Source organism: Poromitra crassiceps (assembly GCF_964638095.1).
Source record: "Poromitra crassiceps genome assembly, chromosome: 3".
Taxonomy (NCBI): Eukaryota; Metazoa; Chordata; class Actinopteri; order Beryciformes; family Melamphaidae; genus Poromitra; species Poromitra crassiceps.
In genome coordinates this window covers 35,711,391-35,731,167 of record NC_139625.1, presented here as the reverse complement: position 1 = coordinate 35,731,167, position 19,777 = coordinate 35,711,391, and the positions used below count along the sequence as shown (strand labels likewise).

General features: G+C 45.1%; 1 protein-coding gene across 1 annotated transcript in view; it reads right to left on the bottom strand.

Moving 5' to 3' along the window:
* Window positions 1–19,777, bottom strand: part of scaf8 (SR-related CTD-associated factor 8) — an 88,003-nt gene that overhangs the window by 13,239 nt on the left and 54,987 nt on the right. The window contains exons 5-16 of the mRNA XM_083632865.1: window positions 16,167–16,341; window positions 14,446–14,573; window positions 14,033–14,209; window positions 11,782–11,861; window positions 11,518–11,638; window positions 8,923–9,054; window positions 8,146–8,255; window positions 7,561–7,754; window positions 7,338–7,438; window positions 6,878–6,991; window positions 6,498–6,654; window positions 3,909–4,039 (exon numbers count right to left, since the gene is read on the bottom strand). Coding sequence (XP_083488991.1) covers window positions 3,909–4,039; window positions 6,498–6,654; window positions 6,878–6,991; window positions 7,338–7,438; window positions 7,561–7,754; window positions 8,146–8,255; window positions 8,923–9,054; window positions 11,518–11,638; window positions 11,782–11,861; window positions 14,033–14,209; window positions 14,446–14,573; window positions 16,167–16,341 — 1,620 coding nt within the window. The remainder of the gene's footprint in view (window positions 1–3,908; window positions 4,040–6,497; window positions 6,655–6,877; window positions 6,992–7,337; window positions 7,439–7,560; window positions 7,755–8,145; window positions 8,256–8,922; window positions 9,055–11,517; window positions 11,639–11,781; window positions 11,862–14,032; window positions 14,210–14,445; window positions 14,574–16,166; window positions 16,342–19,777) is intronic.

The following is a 19,777-nucleotide window of genomic DNA, read 5'->3' as shown; positions in this document are numbered from 1 at the left end:
TAAAATACCGTACTTTTTAATCTGATCAAATACTTTTGATCTGAGAAAGCTATCTCAGTCATTCAAAAAGTTATATATAGACAAGTTTCCGCACCTTGCCCTAGGGCGGCGCCATACTTGCTATTTGTTGCACTCGTCTTCCGGTTTAGGCAGCATCACATCAGGAAGCACAGAGGTAGACTGGAGCTGAAATCTTAGCCTAGCCTAGCGAACATTTTATAAAGTCAACGTTAGTCACGCTAACATTAGTTAAAGTTATTATGGGTTCCGGAACACATTGTGCGGTGCGTGGCTGTCACAATACATGGAAACGCCTGAACGAGTGGTTGGATAGGGAGTGTTTTGTTCATCAGCCCGCCACAAAACGGCAATGTCCCTGCACTCCTCTGTTTTCCTTCTACCCAAAACCAACTGTAGATTTGGCTTCACGGATGTGGCTGAAGGCGTTGAATTTGAAGAAACCACCGAAAGCCGTCTTTGTTTGTTCTCATCACTTCGTGGACAAAAAGCCTTCCAAAGAGAATCCATACCCTGAACTGTGGCTGGGATACGAGCGCCCTCCCCAGAACAAAAGACGCCGACTGGAGCGAAGCACCACCTGCCAGAATGAGGCAGAATTGGAAGGTAAGTTTAGCTGGCTGGGTAGTTATCATGTTAGCAACGATATAGCTGATAATCCATGTTATTTTTGTGGCTATGGCGTGTTGGTTTTGTGGGAGGCCGGGTAGTATTGTTAGCCTGGCTGGCTGGCTGGCTATCTATCTATCCATTTATTTATTGATTGATTGGAGATGCCATGGAGATGGTGTTTCTTTAGTCTTTTCCGAAAGATCGGCAGTGATTCAGCTGTCCTGACTGAAGGTGGAAGCTCGTTCCACCATTGAGGTGCCAGGGACGAGAAGAGTCGAGATCGGGATGAGCGACTTTTGAGCCCCTGTAGTGAAGGAGGGGCGAGGCGTCCTGCACTGGTGGAGGAGCGAAGGGAGCGATGAGAAGTTTGGAACCTGACCATAGATTGCAGGTACAGGGGAGCTGACTGGTGTACTGCCCTGTAGGCCAGTACCAGTGTCTTGAATTTGATGTGTGCTGAGATGGGAAGCCAGTGGAGGTCCTGGAAGAGGGGAGTGACATGAGAGAATTTGGGTTGGTTGAATACCAGACGGGCTGCAGCGTTCTAAATTAGCTGAAGCGGTTGGATGTCGGTGGCAGGTAGGCCGGCCAGGAGCACGTTGCAGTAGTCCAGGCGAGAGATAAGTGACTGGACCAGGAGTTGAGTCGCTTCTCTTGTGAGAAAGGGACGGATTTTGCGGATGTTGTAGAGGGAGAACCTACAGGAGCGTGCTGCCGCAGCTATGTTGGCTGAGCAAGACAGTTGGTTGTCAAGGATCACCCCAAGGTTCTTAGCTGTTTGGGAGGGAAGTACAGTGGTATTGTCAATGGAGATGGAGAGATCTGCGAGAGGGCAGTATTTCCCTGGGAGGAAGAGTAGCTCTGTCTTACCAAGGTTGAGCTTGAGGTGGTGGGCAGACATCCAGTTGCCAATGTCTTTGAGGCATGCAGAGATGCGAGCCTCAATTTGAGTGTCGGAGGGGGGGAAGGAAAGGAAAAGCTGGGTGTCATCAGCATAGCAGTGATAGGACAAGATTTGGAGGGACCCTCTCCATAAGACCTGGTATGAGCGGTTCGAGAGATAGGAAGCAAACCAGGAGTGTGCAGAACCTGAAATGCCAAGGTCAGACAGAGTGGAAAGAAGGATTTGGTGGTTGACTGTATCAAAGGCAGCAGACAGGTCAAGGAGGACAAGGACAGAGGAGAGGAATGAGGCCTTAGCAGTGCGAAGGTCCTCTGTGACAGCAAGAGCTGTCTCAGTGGAGTGAGAAGCCTTGAAACCGGACTGCAGAGGGTCCAGGAGGTCATTCTGGGAGAGATAGAGAGAAAGTTGTTCGGACGCTGCTCGTTCGAGGGTTTTGGAAAGGAATGAGAGAAGAGAGACAGGTCTGTAGTTCTGAATAGCAGTAGGGTCAAGGGAGGGTTTCTTAAACAGAGGCTTGACTCTTGCAGTCTTTAGAGCAGGCGGAACAAGACCAGAGGACAGAGAGGAGTTAATGAAGGTAGTGAGGAAGGGAGATATGTCAGGTGAGATGGTTTGGAGGAGAGAGGAAGGGATAGGATCGAGGGGGCAGTAAGTGGCTCGGTTCGAGCTGATGAGTTTAAGCACTTCATCAGGAGAGAGAGGAGAGAAGGAAGTAAATCCAGGGACAGGGGGCCGAGAAGCAGGATTGGAGTCAGGAGTGTTAGTGAGGGTACCTGGAGGATGGAAGGAGGAGCTGATGTCATCCACCTTTTTAGTAAAAAAGGTTACAAAATCATCAGCAGAGAGGGAGGAGGGAGGGGGAGGGGAGGGGGGGTTGAGAAGGTGGAAAACAGTTTACTGGGGTTGGACGCAGATGACTGGATTTCAGAGATGAAGAAGGAGGTTTTTGCTTTTGAGACAGCAGAGGTGAAGTTGGAGTGGATAAGGTGGTAGGAAGAGAGATCTTCAGGGTGATGTGATTTTCTCCATTTTCTCTCAGCTGCCCAAAGCTCTGTTCGATAAGTTCGCAGAGATTCGGTCAGCCAAGGAGCAGGGGGAGAGGATCGGGCAGGCTTAGTGGTGAGTGGGCAGAGAGAATCAAGAGCAGAGGAGAGAGAGGATAGAAGAGCGGTGGAAGCCTCGTCAGTGGACAGGAGAGCAAACTGCTCGGCTGAGGGAAGCAAGGAGAGGACGGTAGAAGAGAGGGAGTCAGGTGAGAGAGTTTTTAGGTTGCGTCGGGTGGTGATAGAGTGAGGGGGTGATGGGTGGGAGGAGGGGAGGGGGATGGGAAGAGAGAAAGTGATAAAGTGGTGGTCGGATACAGCAGTGGTTCCCAACCTTTTTACACCAAGTACCCCCTGAGAAATTAGTTGGCTCTCCAAGTACCCCCATGACCGACGTTAAAATAGTCTATTCTGCACAATTTACGCAGGAGGCTCACTTATTGCTAATAACATGATTTATTGTTAACTTTTGTCAGCCACAGCCATAATGTACAAAGGGGTAGCACTAGAACTAGCAAACTCTTCCACACAATTCTCATACAATGCACCTCAGTAAATGAGAACATAACCGTATCATTCTCACACAGCAAGTGAGAAAATTGAGAACTTTATTTCAGCAAATGTACTTCAAACACTCACTCTCTCTCTCTCTCACACACACACACACACACACACACACACACACACAGCAAACAATTGTAGCCTACTTCAAACATTCAAACACACACATACAGAGGCAGAGCATGTTGATGCCTGTCTCTATGAATTTTGATTGATTGATTCCAGCCTGCTTCTGTATGTGGTTTTGATGGCAGCAAGTGAACAGAAGCCTTTCTTGCACAGATATGTGGTCGCAAAAGGAAGGAGAAAGTGCACAGCTTTGTCAGACAGGGCAGGGTATTCTCTGTGTTGTTTTATCCAAGTGTCCACCGTTAACGGGTGTGGGATAGACACACTTACGTGTGGGATAGACACACTTACGTGTGGGATAGACACACTTACGTGTGGGATAGACACACTTACGTGTGGGATAGACACATTTTCCCTTGATAAGTGAGTCGGAGAATGATCCCATTTTGCTCGCATTTTCGCTACTACGACAACAACGCCGCCGGAAGAACAAAGCAGACTAAGCCTGAATGCGGAAATGAACCGGAACGGCCCAGGAAACTCGTCTTCAGGGGAGAGTTTCTAATTTATGGAAATATTGAAAAATGAAAATGTCAAATTTTCACCATGTGAAGGATTTTTGCAGGGCACCACACATGTTGATTCCTAAATCCATTGTACACTGCATTATTCCCATTCATTCAACTATTAGATCTCAGTACCTGTACGGGCATCATAGTGACCTGCTGGTTGTAGGCCTCAGTCTGGGTGTTGGAGGCTGCCAGAGGCTCAGCAGCTGCTGGCTGGCTGGGCGCTTCCTTGGCTGGCTCAGCATTCTTGGCCGCCTCCCACTCTGCAGAGACAGAGACATGAAAATGTACGGCTAAAAACATTTATCCACTTCTTTGTTTGGATTTGAGAGCTTAGCTATGTTTTTGCATCTCAACCTTCATTTTCATCTTTCAACCAGGATGGGGGTTCGCAATTGGATTATTTATCCCAGTTCTATCCCCCATTAGTGCTAATTTTAATTTATTTATCCTGGTTGCTGCTGCACCCTCGATCTGGGGAGAGCCGAAACTGGCTCCATGTTTCCTCCAAGACATGGGCAGTAGCCAGCCGCTAATTTTCACCTGACAGGGGAAGCTTCACCGGTAAGACATAGCACGCTATTCCAACGAGTTCCCCTTCCTCCGAACAGGCGGCCCTAACGACCAGAGGAGGCACCCCTTCAGCGACCAGGATATTGCATGTTTTGGTGTGGGGTTCCTATATGAAGGAAACCCCCAGGGGGCACGGGGAGAACATGCAAACTCCACACAGAAAGGGACTTTTGACGACCCCACCCGGGCGGTGGGCACTCGAGGACATGCGGACGGGCACGCACTCCTTCAGTGCTCACAGCGTCCCAGGTGGGAATCGAACCCAGGACCTTCTAACTGTGAGGCGACAGCGCTTACCACTGCGCCACCGTACCCCCTGTGATTTGGATTTGCAATTGGATTTCTTAAAGGATTGGAGTTGTTACCATAACGAAAACAAACAAGATGAGAGAATGGGGTGGGAAACAAATCCACTTAGATAATCAAAATGACAGGAAGTGATTGTGTGTGGATATTGGCATCATGTTTTAATTGTGTGTGCAAGCATGCCCTCGTGTCCTACTTATACATGAGCAAGCACTACTGTTGACTCAATCAATATGATGCTTGTGCCAAAGAGAGGGTAGTGTCGCTTTCCAGACCATCCACCTGCACCGGGAGAGAGTCTGGCTGGTAATACCTCCACTCTGGTATAGTGGGGGAAAAAGGCGCCATTTACCTTTACAACCATCCACCGAAAGTACCAAGCAGGCCTGCTTTATTGCACAATTCAAATCTTTGTAAAAACTTGCCATTTTCAGCGTGTAGCAACGAGCTAGCATTGTTGCTGTTGTTTCAGTCCCGGAGGCATTTAAGATCGACAGATTCGACACACAGGGAACGGGAAGGAAATCCATAAATGATCACAATGGCACCAATGGTAGAGCGTATACCCGCAGCCTGCTTCCGTGAAGTAAGACTAAAGAGAGGGTAATGCCTAGTCCAGACTAGGCGCTCCCAACCCTCGGCAAACTGTTTTTGGAGCTTGGCGACACTCCCACCCGATGAGGCAAATCACATTGGCTCGGCGCTCGCAAATCGGCGCTCGCTTAAGTGTAAACTGTCCACAGACGTGAACGGGGAGCCCCCCCGAGTGCTCACCTCACCGGCGAGTCACAGAGGTCCCACAGATATCTTGCCTGCCAAATATCTGGTCGTGTCGGGAGAGAAGAGTGTAGTGAGGCAGACATGGCCAGGGTGATGTCTGCTTTCTACAGCAGGCTACAAACAGGCAATTGGTCTGACGGAGGAAGCCATTCTCACAAAGAGGTACAAACTGCTGTCCCGCAACAAAAAAACTAATTTAAAAAGCCACAAACTTAATAAATCTGACTTTAAAGACCCCCTAAAGTCAAAAATCAGTATTTGTTCTTGTTCCTTCAGTTCAGTTGGATGTCTAAGCTTCACTGTGCAGAATGATGTCTCTGCAGAGTTTAACACTAGAAAGCTGTTTTCACAATCATCTGCTTAAAGTGGAAGTTTCTATGAGCTCACTGAAAAGGCGGTTTTCAACAAGCAAGATTCGTGACATCAAAAATACTGGAGCCAATCACTGTCCAGTATTCAGCAGTTAGAGCACCAACACATTCTCACTCCCAACTCATCATATATACTGCAGATCGGTCAAGAACCCTTCTTGTCATCACTTTGTCAAGAGTTGGGAGTGAGAATGTGTTGAAAGCCTGTGTTGTATGCTGTGATTGGCTAATTAGGTTCTAGATCACCCTGATTGGTTGCTTCAAGATCACCCTGATTGGTTGCTTTTGGATTTTTAAATGAGAGGAGGGGCAGTCATCTCAAGGATTTTAACAAGATAATTTAACTTTTTTTGTGGGGGGAAACCATCAGACTTTAGGGGGTCTTTAATAAATCTGACATTGAACCAATTTTGGAGAATGACTCATCGATGTGTGACCATGTATTTAGAAAGAATAAAGCCTGTGTGAGACTGCATTTGCCGACTCGTCTGAGATTCTCCTAGTGAATTATCTTGTAATGTGTGATCCCCTCTTGCAGCTCAGTCATATAGTGTGAAAACCAAAACAACTCAAAGAATCCTGATTACAAGACAGCAAGTTGTGTGGTGTGAAAGGAACAGCGACTGACGACTGATGACTGTCGGGTAGTGTGTACGAGCCATAAGTTACTCAGTGAGTATATTCTTTTCACCATCGTTGACGGTCTCCTGGTCAATGATGCCCCCTTCGGCAAAGTCATCCAGGTCATCCAACTTCACCTTCTCCCAAGGTATGTAGGTGACACCAAGGTCCACGTCCCAGAACTGCTTGTACTCCTGCTTCACCCCCTTGTTCAGGGCCCATGCAATCTGGACCAGATAAAGACAGGAATGTCAAGGGCACAAATTACATTCCCAAGACATTTGTAGGAGCATATAAGGATGTATGTGCCTAGATAGCTAAAATGTCTCTGAGGTAGGGTAAGTGAAAAAGCAAACAGCATTTCACCTTATGGAGGTCAATGGACAATCATATTAGTTGGACCGCAGGGGGAATGAGAATGCAGGAAATCAAATGAGAGGTGAAGTTTACCTTGATCACCTTGGAGACCATCTTAAAGGAGCCAGTGCTGAGCTTATGCCGGGCGCGGTAGGCATCCTGTCTGTGGACCATACAGATGTAGGCACAACCCCTGGGAGGGATCATCTGGAGAGAGGAACACAAATTGCGCAGGATGTGCGAAGTTAAAATGATGAGACGTGACCATAAAATGGAGAATGGCACCGAGAGAAAGAGGAGAGTGATTGATGCAGAGGAATGGGACAGAAATGTGAAAATGAGGAAGGGCAGGCAGAGAGAGTAGCAGTAGCGGAGACAGGCCAGACACTCAGTAACAGCTTAAGGTCACAATGTGGTGATGAGAAACTCTTGAGAAATATGAATCTATCCGTCTTGGGAGCCTCAGAGGTTACAGAGCCTGCTAACAGCATAAGGACCTATGTGAGTCTACTGCTTAAAGTCTAAGGGTTGGCAGGTGGAGAGGTCTACTTACATTGATGGACTCTATCTGGCCAAATTCTTCAAATAGGTTAGTGAGGTCTTGCTGAGTGGCCTTCTTGTCCACCTGGCCCACCCACAGAGTTGTGCTGCACACTGAGTAAAAAGAGGATTAATTACCCAAGCAGGACGAATGAGAATGATTATTTCCCTGATTGTGAATTAACATCGATAGCTAATCAACATCCAGCAAGATAACAAAGAAGTAGAACACTTACCACTAAGAGTCTTGGATCGTATAGGAGGCAGTCCTTTCTTCTGTCGCTCTTTCTCTCGCTCTCGAGCACGTCTCTCACTGGAGTACGACCGTGACGACTTCCTCTTACGCTCTCTGGAGCGCGAGCGGGACCTCTTGCGGTGCTTCCGTTTCCGAGAGCCGGAGCGGGACCTGGATCTTCTTCTCTTGGGAGACCTAAAGATGACAACAACGCAACTTCGGGCAAATCTTTCTCTACTAAGTTTTAGATATTTAGTGTTAACACTTGAACACAACAGGCATGCTAAAACCAAGCACCAACGCCTGTTTTTACAGTCCATGATTAGATTTAATCTTTGTCTACTTTAAGAACTCATTACTCTCAGCTCTCGGCCTAATTGCGTTGAGTGAAATAAAAGGACTGCAGCAAGATAATGTGACAAGCTTGAATAGCCAAATAATCACTGCTCTAATTAACTCCTTTGATTGAAAGTAGAACTAAGTACATCTGTGGGAGTTCACAGCATAACACACTTGGCCTAGTCTGGACGCAATCCAGATATGATCCCCCCATTGCTGCCAGATGTAAATTAAGTCCCAGACTGACCTGGAACGCGATCTGGAGCGAGTTCTAGAGCGCGTGCTGACAGCCTTCTTCTCCTCTGGCTCAAAGATCTCTTCCTCCATGCCATCTGGGCCCTCATCCAGATCCATGTCCATGTCCTGAAAAACCAGGGCCATTAGAACACCTTTCAACATGCTGTGACAAGATGTGATTTCAACAAGATGTGATAGTAAATACCAGCAAGGCAAACCACATTGCACTGAATACAACTACAGCGTAATGACAATGACTCTTAGGGCGTCCGGGTAGTGTAGCGGTAGATTCCCTGCCTATGAACACGAGGGTCGCAGGTTCGCGCCCCCGTGTTACCTCCGGCTTGGTCGGGCGTCCATACAGGCACGATTGGCTGTCTGCGGGTGGGTAGTCGGATTGAGGGTATGTGACCTGGTCGCTGCCCTTGCGCCATCTCTGGTCAGTCGGGGCGGAAGCGAACTGGAATATCGTGATCCTCTCATGTGCCACGCCCTGCCGGTGACGCTCCCCACTATCAGGTGAAAAGAAGAAGGCTGGCAACTGCGTATGTGTCAAAGGAAGCATGGTGATAGTCTACGCTTTCAACTTTTTGTTGTTGCTGTGCGTACGTCATACCGTTATGCAGTGTAACAGTGTGACGTCATCACATCAAGTCGGAATATTGCCATTATCACAATATGATTTTTTTTAACAATATGAATATGAATTGTAAGGATATATTGATAATGATATGGGCACACCCCTAATGGGAATATGACTTAAATATTTGGAGGAACCCATCCATACCTGCTGTTGGTTGTCAATGGAGTCATCCACCTTGTTCTCTGGCTCAGGCAGCTGTGGCTGGCTGCTACTCTGGGCGGTGGAGACAGAGTTCTCTGGCCCAAAGATGGAGTCCTGCCCCTCCATGCTCAGAGACTGCAAGCAGAAGAGCAGTAAACGTATTACATGTCCTTTCTTTTCTATTTTTAAGGGACCCAAACAGTATAGTCACATTATGTCACAACCCTAATAGAGTACCACAGGGATGACGTATTTTTGTAGGTTTTATCCAGAAATCGCCGCCATTTGGTTCGTCTGTGGAAAAGTCTATGGCAGGGGTGGCCAAACTTTTTTGGTTGTGGGCCGCATACAGAAAAATATAAGGAGTCGCGGGCCAAACAATATTAAGCGCGGCAGTTTTCGCGGCAAAAAAAATTGGACCAGAAAACCCTTGTGCCATCAAAATTTTTATTTCTACCTAAATAAATACAGTATATGACACATTGTTTATTGATGTGTCCACCTATTACAATGGGTATTTCTGTATGTTTTCAAATTTTCTTTTCCTGTGCCAACAGTAAGACAGACAATTTAACATAACATTAGTATTAAACATTCATTCAGTATTAAAAATGTTTAACAATAAATAGACCAGGTCAGGGTACTCAAGTATAACCCATTTTCAATGGTTTTAAATTGAAAAAACGAAATGGGGGGAATCCGTTTTTTTGTTTTTCCGTTTCTTTTTCTTAATTTTTTTGTTTTCTGTTTTTTTCCCGTTTTCGTTTTCCGTTTAAAATTTTAAAATAGAAAAAAAGCATTTTTTTTTTTTCTCTCTCTCTCTCTCGCTAAATTCATGGCGGGCCACTTAAAAACGGGCAGCGGGCCGCATTTGGCCCGCGGGCCGTAGTTTGGCCACCGCTGGTCTATGGGGTTTTAGAATAGAGAGCCTCAGGAACGAGTCCGGAAATCATCGATGCTAACACTCCTGGTTCTTCACTGTTTTCGCCTATGAGACTTTTGAATGGGTTTTTGGCGCGATGCTTCTAATACGGTCTCTGGGCAATGCAAGATTAATCAAACGCGAACCAGTGTTTAGTAATATCATCTTCACACATGAGGACCACTTTTATGAGTTTTGAAGCTTTTACGTGCCGTTAAAAGGGCAGCTAGCTAGCAAACGGCTAAATGAGACTACACTGTAACTTGTCCCAATTTCCCCCCGGGGATCATTAAAGTCTTTCTGATTCTGATGAGTCGACAGGGATATATACGTCAATAACGTCATCACTTCAAAGGACGAACACGGAAATTCTCTTCCCTCACCTGGTTCAGCCCGTTCAGCCCGGGGTAATCAGTGCACACATCAACAACAGTCCAGGTTGAGTGCTGACGTGACGTGGAAGAGTATGCGACAGTGTGTAGTTCTGGATTAGCTTAGCTTGAGCTTTTTACTTCTAGGGCTCGCATTTACGCTACAAAACTCATGAAAGTGGTCCTCATGTGTGAACATTATCCGACTGAACTCTGGTTCGCGTTTGATTAAGCTTGCGTTGCTCAGAGACCTTATTTGAAGCATCGCTGCAAAACCCCATTCAAAAATCCCATAGACAGAAACAGTGAAGAACCAGGAAGTCCGGGACTTCCGCGTTCTGACTACAAAAATACGTCATCCCTGGGGCTCTCTATGGGGATTTCACTTAAAGCCCCATTCAGCAACTTTTCCAAGTTTTGCTATTGGAGAAACTGCGCCCTCTAGGTGCAATAGTATCGGTATCGATATCGCCGTTCAAAGTCAACAAAACACAGCGCCAGAAAGCTCTATGTACATGTGACATCGGGTACTCACCACGTGATGAAATAATAATCCATAGTTAGGTCAAACGTCATTTTCGTAGCAAATCCGCACAGTTACTTCCTTGTTTTCATGAACACAATACTTCCGCTGTACAGCGCATGCGTGCATCTTGCCTCTGGAACGCAGGCACAAAAGTGCTTAGTCCCAGGAGAGGCCTTTGGAGGGTGGTGTGTGACCAATAGAGGTGACATTCTCCATGTTACAAGTCAATGTACGATCTTCAATTACTAAAAGCTGTTATATTAAGGTGAAAACGTTACTGAGGCTTTAAATACTGGGGCTTTAAATGCATAAAATAAGGTCTGTGGTAAACAAAGGTTTATGGGAACGCGAATTTGGGTTCAGCTACTTTTCACAAACGTGAATAACTTTTATGCCTTTTGAAGCGTTTTCAAAAAATCGCGCTAAAAAACCCCATTTACGTTCCAAAAGTCAAAAGTTATTCACGTTTGTGAAGATTATCATGCTAAATCCAAATTTGCGTTCTCATAAACTTTTGTTAACCACAGACCTTATTTTATGCATTTAAGGGAAACCCCCATGTTAAATCCCATGGACTTTTCCTCTCACAAACCCGGAAGTATACTTCAGGACTCATTCCTGCGGTTCTCTATGTGAACACAACTATTTCCCCCTTCATCAAAGAGGGGGATTGGGGATCAGGGGATGTGACTAGTAGGTACCCTACTTCTGCTGGCATGCACGTGTGTGTGTGTGTGTGTGTGTGTGTGTGTGTGTGTGTGTGTGTGTGTGTGCCCTACCTTCTGCTGATGCTGCTGGTGCTCAAGCAGCTGTTTCTGGAACTGTTCCAGGTTCTGCTGTTGTAGCTGCTCAGCCAGCTGGTGGAAGAGGGAGCTGTTGATGGACTCTGACACCATGGGCCTGCGTGGGGCAGTAGCTCAGTTAGATACTCGGAGGGCAGAGTGAACCAAGGGGCTCTAGCATGGGCTCTCTTACGTTGGGAGAGAAAGTCGTGTTTGACGATAAAAGACATTATCAGGAAGGAAGGGCTCACTCATACTCACAGTTGAGATGATGAGCTGTCCTTTTTAGACTCTTCACCGTGTTCAGAATCATTCCCAAAATCAAACTGGCCCAAAAGTTTCTGCAACAAAGACATACAATTAGAGCCCGACCGATATACAGGATTTTTGAGGCTGATACCAATATTAGGGAGTAAGAAATTTCTGATATCGATATATCGGCCGATCTATTATATAACACAATTTATTTACAATGATCCCTCAAATATCAAACATTTGACAAAGATATGACTTGACATGACTTGAGATATGTAATGTAGGCAGGATATTTTACAGCTTATCAATAACGTTTTTGTCCAAAATGACATCAATGCAATGAAACAGTAAACTTCAGTGGGAATTTAATAATTATAAATAACTAGAAATACAAAAAAACAAATTAAAAAAAATATCAAATATAACTAATTAAGAAAAAATATCAAATACACAGAACATGCCGTCTATAACTTAAAATAAATAAATATATATATATATCGGCCAACAGATACGATATATCGGTTATCGGCCAACAATATCGGATGGGGCAATTCGATTCACAGCGGGCAGTTCATACATTAGAAAACAGTAAAACACATAAAAACATAGACAGCGTAACACATCTTCAATTGTGTGCCAAGAGAGAAGGGGGAAAAAAAACATAAAACTACAATCTGCATGATCCACATATCTAAAACTACACATAGCCTACATATTCAGTCTCCGGATCGTCAAGCTAATAAAGCATGAATTGAAACAGAAAAATATTACAAAACACAGTAAGATGGCACATAATTGAAATGCATACAATCCCAAAACAAAAAGTGAACACTAACAATGCAACCCACCTTTAGGCAAATCAGTAACAAACATTTCACCTCATTTTATATTGTAATTTGGAAAATGCTAGAACACCGTGGTAAGATCAGGGTATATGCAGGAATCCTCAAGTTAAATTCAATACCTTTTAAGACTTTTTCAATATATTTTTCGTCACATCAGTGATAGGGGTGTAAATCACGATACGATATTATATAGATTCGATACGATATTATATAGATTCTGTGGACAACAATACGATATTTGCTGATATCACAAAGTCTGCCACAATACAATATCGATTAAATTCATCGGTCTGCGATCAATATGAGGGTAAATGGCCTGCATTTATATAGCGCTTTTATCCAAAGCGCTTTACAATGAGGAGGAACATTCACCCATTCACACATCGATGGCGGCAAGCTGCCACGCAGGGTGCTGGCACAGCCATCGGGAGCAATTTGGGGTTCAGTATCTTGCCCAAGGACACTTCGACATGCAGACTGGAGGAGGCAGGAATACAGTACAATTGTACATAATACCTTAGGAAATGTAAGTGGCATATGAAGCCACTAGTGCTAGACCCGAAAATGTGTTCGTTGGGGAGGTATTCGGTTTTCTATTTTTGGTTTCCGATCCGGTTTTTCTTTTTCCTAAATGTAGGCATTTGTAGGTTGGCTTTAGGACCTCAGGGATGTCAGTAGCAGTGGGCTGGTCAGAACAAGTTGAGGAAGAGGAAAAGTCTCAGCAGAGAGAAGAGGTTGAAATTTAACCAAGTGGCTTTGTCGCCTAAACCTAATCAATGGCACGACACGTGTTTACTTTCGTTTTTAACGGTGGAGGAGCATGTCATATAGACAGTTTTAACAGATTTGTGTTGCTAGAGAACCGTGTTGAAACCTAGCTTATTTCAGTCAGTATTGTACTAGGAAACACTGCAACAGGAGGTAAGCTGGGGCAATTCTGAATGTTTATGTTGTCAATTTGAAACAGTCTATAGTGGGCCAAGGGGTCCTGACAAAACGTCACCATACAGTAGGACGCGACGGGAATAGGAAGCCTGCTGAAACACACAGGCCCCAGGACACAGTAACCTTTTCTGGACGGATGGATTCATCACCGCAAATGGCTGCAGTTAAGTCCTTCCTGAGTCATGTTCACAGACACACTGGCTATAATAATCTCACTTGCTATAGGATAACTGCTGTGTGCACGTTTCTACCCAAGCAGTCTGGGGAAGAAATGTGAAACTGAAAGTAAACAAAGACACGTGGAAAGGCACGTTGCTGCTGCTGCACCATCAACACCCCCCACACCCACGTCAACGAGCAAATAATCGGATATTCGCTGTTGATTACCACTGAATATCTGGAGCCCAAAAAATGGTCTTTGGGACAGCCCTAGAAACCAGGAACAAAGCAGCTGAGCACAGCATTACCTTGTTGAAAGAGGAGACCCTCTGGTCCAGGGGGGTGAGGCTGTTGGCAGTGGCTGCAGCAGTGAGCTGGGCTGTCAGTGCCTGGAGCTGCACCACCAGCCCCGCATCCAGGGCCTGCAGCAGGGAGGGCTGCGGCTTCTGTTGCTGCATCTGCAGACTCTGGACCAGCTGCTGCAGCTACCAGGTGTGAGCACACACACACACACACACACACACACACACGCAAAGTGGAAAAAAGTTTAACATCAGCAATAACAGAGATAAGCCACAAGCAGCAGAGTGCTGTTGTTCCGCAACTGGACAGGGACAAGTTTAAAAGGTTTTATCTTACTACAAAAGAACAAATATAATAATAATAATAATATTCAAACATTTTCAGTTTAAATAGTTTAATAACAGGCATATGTGCTAACCTGTTGTCCCTGAGGACTCTGTAGGATTTGGGCCACCGCAGCTACAGTGTCCGTGTTGGAGATGTGAGATGCCCAGTCAGGCAGACTCTGGACTATGTTGGCTGGGGTGGCCGGAGTGGCTGGGGTACCTGGATATACAGAGACAGTAATGTAATGAATGAAACACAGAAAATCACCGTAGGTTGTATATTGGTAAAGGGGCTTAGTATCAAAGAAGAATCCGACCACATGATGTCAGCGTATGTATGTCTGTACCCCATTGACTAAGTTGTATGTGTGTGCTCTGACTAGGGCTGGGTCGGTTTGAAAATTTTAAAACCGGTTCGATATTGCCGTCTAAACCGGATCGAACCGGTATACCGATTTTTTTTGTAATTACGGTATTTTTTTTTTTTTTTTAACTCATTGAGTGCCAAGGACGAGTATGTTCGTCAATTGGTTTAGTAACGTAGAGTGCCAAGGACGAGTATGTTCGTCAATTGCGTTTTTTGACGGTGGGACGTGGATCAAAGCCAGATCCATCTCCTGTAAAATTTTGGGGCATGTTGAATGTGTATAACCTATTTTACCGACCCATTAGGTGGCGACAGTGCTCTCCAGATTAGAAAAAGGTCCGGAAAACAGCAGGAAAAAGCCGTGATCAAAGAGAAACCGATGCATGCTGCAGCCAGAGCCATATAGATTGCTCTGTCTGGAGTTAACGTTGGCTGCGAACAGCAGTCAATCCGCTCCCACAACTGAGCCTCTCTGTCTCTGCTGTATAGTTTCTCCACACGATTAGCCGCCAGAAAAGCAGCACCCGACGCCAAACCATTCTCAGCAGTCCGGTTTGGCTCTTCCGTGTCGCGCTGGGAACCGCACAAAAACGGAGCACTCCGAAAATAGACCTGGGTGCGTGAGGCTGTGTGTTAGTGTGGGGAGGAGTTTGCAGCTGAGGGGGGGGGGGGGCATGCAGGGCATATGGGCAGGGCACCACACAACTACACCACGTCACTACATCAGAAAATATTATCTTCAGAGTCAGTGAATGTGCTTGAAATGCTTAATTTCACAAAAGGCGGAATAACTCAGCTTCTAATTTGAAACGGCTGTATTTGCTCAAAACGACCTATCTTCTCCGGCTCATAACTAAAGAACGGAAAATGGTATCAATAAACTTTTTTTTGCTGATGATACAATACAGCCAGCTCGTTCTTTGTGCGTGTTCGGTGTTTACATAGTAATATCACACAATATTCTGTGGGCCTCGAGAAATCACTGAAAACGCTCTGAAACTCTGGCACTGGGAGCGTCCGTTCTCCAAAAGTGGCTGGCACTCAATGAGTTAAGCAGGGCTCCCGAGTGTGGCCCATAACTGTCTGTAGTGCAACTTCAGTCCACCTGATAGCGATAATACACCTCTAAGCTGGTATTGTCAACCAGCAATGATACTGAATAAAAAGAAGCAGGACACCTGTGTAACAAACACACCCTGTATGTATTTCTCATAACTATTCAGCTTAACTTTTCTTCAAACATCAACATAATAAACAAAATAAGACTTTTGCATACTAGTGCAACTTGAGAAGAGGCTAATACGAACAATAGTGCAATCAGAATGGACTGGCAAAAAAAAAAAAAAAAATTTTTTTTTGGTTCGCACGTGATCAAACCGGTTTGGGCTCGTACACCGAACCGAACCGGTAAAACCGGAAATCGACACATGCCTAGCTCTGACTGACCAGGTGTAGCGTTGTTGACCGGGGCAGCGCTGCTGGAGGTGTGGTGGTGTCGTGGAGGGGTGGCAATGAGGGGGGGAGGGGGGAGCCCTGCTGCCATGTCCAACAGAGGCTGGATGATGTCACTCTTGAAGACAGCATTCTTCTGCCACAGGTTGAGGACTCGCACGATCTTACTCTGGAAACATCAATATAGACAAGCTGTGACATGCAGTCAACACATGACATGCAGTGTTTCTTTTACATTAACTTAGCTGCGGTGGCCAGGCCTCCCCACCGCTAGACAAAATGTAAATACAATGACAATTCAGCATCTGAACGGTTGCAATTGCAGAAAAATTGTCCATGTATCATGCAGATGCTATAAATATCCAAATAGGCATCATCATTTAATTACAATAGCTAGAGGAACTGAATCAGAAATTGAACAAGGCCAGGTCGAAACCTGGCATACGGCCAGTGCATGGGATCGTCACCCATGTACGTATACCCATACACATTTTAACAATCAACAGAACACATATAAGCCGTCGTCTGATTTTCCACCTTTTTTCCCTGTTTGTGTTTAGGGATGCAGGATATTATGGAGTTTTTTAAACAATACGATAACCCATAAATATCTGCTTCGATACTCGATACAGATACGATACTCGATACCTAATGGATAAGAAACAGAATGTCCACAAGGTTGATCACATTCACAAATTCAAGGTTTAGTAACACCCTTAACAGTCACTGTGGGATTGAAGGACACCTTTTGAAATGTGTCTCTCTGGTGTTAGAAGACCACCATATTAACTGAATGTTTCTGTGTTAGAAGAATAATGCCATATTAACTGAATGTCTCTCTGTGATAGAACAATGCCATAATGTAGGCCAGTGGTTCCCAAATGGTGTGGATTTTGCATTATTGCAATTGCAAATATAGCCTAAAACTATACAAAAAGTGGGTGTGTTGCTGCTTTGATGTAGTAATTTTGCAAAGTTTCAAATTAATTCCTAGAGTAATATATTTTGTCAAATTGTATTTGACATTAGTCAATCAAAAAGGATTTAGAGTGATAAGAGTAATAGAGGCTATTTTGTGTTAACTCAATAATGAGACGTTTATTTAATATCAGTTCGTTTACTTTTCCGCTCTCAACAGCATGACAACTTGCCGCTCCCGGCTCACAACATAACACGTCATCACAGTGCGCAGCCAGCACAGCATTATGGGTACCGTAAAGAATAGTATAGAGGTGCCAACAACTCATGTTAACAAACTCCCCTCTTTCTAAAAAAAATAAAAGTGACAGAAAACATTTTTTCTTTTTTAACACTTGTCAGAAAACAAATTTCTTTTTTTTTTCAGTCTTGAACAGCCATTCGATTTTAGTAAACCCTGTAATTAGATTTAAGTAAACACTCTGTAACCTTATCATTATATCAGGCTAGAACAGCCATTAATATTTTCTCCCTTTTTTTACAGTCACCCAACCTTCCACTGTCCATCCTTCAGTGCTTTGAGAAGCACGAGGGAAGAAGCTCCCTTTTTAGTCAGACAGTCCGCCAGCTGTTCCTTTGTGTCTGACCACAGGATACGTTGGATCCTTTTGTTTTGGACTAGTTCTTTGATGCCACTTATTTCTAGTCTCAATCGTTTTTCTGTCACAGATTTTGTGGACTTGATAGCATCCACAAGGGAGTAGTTGTCTGTGACACATATCACAGGCAAGATGTCCTGTGTGACCTTTCCTGTGGTCAGTTCAGAGTAGAGGGAGGATAGAAATATGGCATTGTCAATACCATCAGCAAGAGCAAGTGTTTCTCCTGCCAGTGTGCTCCGAACCACTCTCCTGATCCTCTTAGATTGCCAACAGACAGGCGAGAATGTTCCTTCTTTGCCCATCAGAACGATGAGATGTCCTCCCTGTGTTCCGCCGTCAGGCAGGTTTCCCATGGAAGCATCACTGAAAACAACAAGCTTCAAAAACTCATCATTTCCTAAGTTTTGAAATTTTAGGGTGACATGTTCTGATTTTAGTTTCTTTACTGCTTTATTAGCTTCGTGCACAGTTTGCACAGTGGCATGTTTTAAGCTAGATGCAAGGACACACGTATCAAACATAATGTCCGGCCTGCTCTGTCTAGCCACCCATAGGAGTTGACCTATCTTTGACCTCAGTTTGTCATTCTCACCGTCAGTGAGAGGAGAATCCCGCTCCAAAGCTCTTGTTGAGTCCATGAGAATGGGCTGAAGATTCTTTATGTAGAGGTCTTGTTGCATCTCCACTCCTCCTTTTACTGTGGCAAATTCCATCCCCACATAGCGAAAGCTGTTATGCTCCTCACGCCCCACTTGAAAAGCCTTTTTGAGGTGGGGAATGACTGTAGTGGTAGTGGCAAATGTGTCAGTGCCACCCCAGATGAAGTCATCCACATGACAAGCGAGGATTCCAGTGACACTGCAGGATTCATCAAGCCAGAAGAAAACAGCAGGATCCACTTGTGACATTGTGGCCCCCGTTCTCAGCAGTGTTGCTTTGACTTTATTGTACCAGTAGAGCGATGCATCAGCTAGTCCATAGACACATTTCCTGAGCTTCCACAATGTTCCTTCACTTTTGGCTTCAGGAGGAGGCCGAATGTAAATGTCCCTAGACAGCTCCGCCCCCTGAAGCAAAGCCGACTTGATGTCCATGGAGTGTAGTGTCCACTGTCTCTGACATATAACTGACATCAGTATCCTGAGTGAATCTGAGGAGCACGTGGGAGAGTCTTTAGGAAGATCTTTTGTGTCAAATTCTTCAAAGCCCCTAGCTACTAGACGTGCTTTAGGCACTATACCATCAGGAGTTTCTTTCAGTGTACACACCCATCTGGTGGACACCTTCTTTTGGCCAATATCTTTTACCTCATCAAACACCCCATTTTTCTCCCAGTTACTAATTTCGTCAAGTTTTGCATTGTTAAATGAAACATCCTCTGTGACTAACACATCATTTTCATGTATAACAGAGCATAGTACATCATTGTCAAGTTTTGCATTTTCAAATGAAACATTTTCATGCACAGCAGACTCAGAGCATAGTACATCATTGTTCAGTGGCACAATCTGAAGATCGTTTTCCTGAGTAAGATCAGCTGACCTCTCTGTACCTGCAATGTCAGAGGGTTCTGAGTACTGTAGGTTGTACCAGTTCTTGTGTCTGCCTGTTGCCTTTCCTGCTCGTCCCATCACTTTTGCTGTGTGAGGAATACCAGTGTCGTTGTCCACATAGCTAATTTGTTGTCCTGTTTTTAGCATTATAGAGCCTCCTACTCTTATGCCTATTGGCTGTGGCTGATCATCCTGATGATCGCCACCATCAGCGTTAGCTATAGCATTGTTGAGGAGCCCTGCAACATAACCAGCATCATTATCATCCTCTATGTCATTATCAGTAGCGGCTAAGTTACCTCCACCACTGTCATTTTCCGGTGGGGGCTCTGGGCCCTCAGCACTAGCCCCGCCCCCTTCACTGTGATCACAATTAGCCCTCCTCAGCCTAGAGTGGTGAACCCTGACATATGTCCCACCATGACGTACAAATATCACTACCCCGTCTTGTCCTATCACGACTCCAGGACCT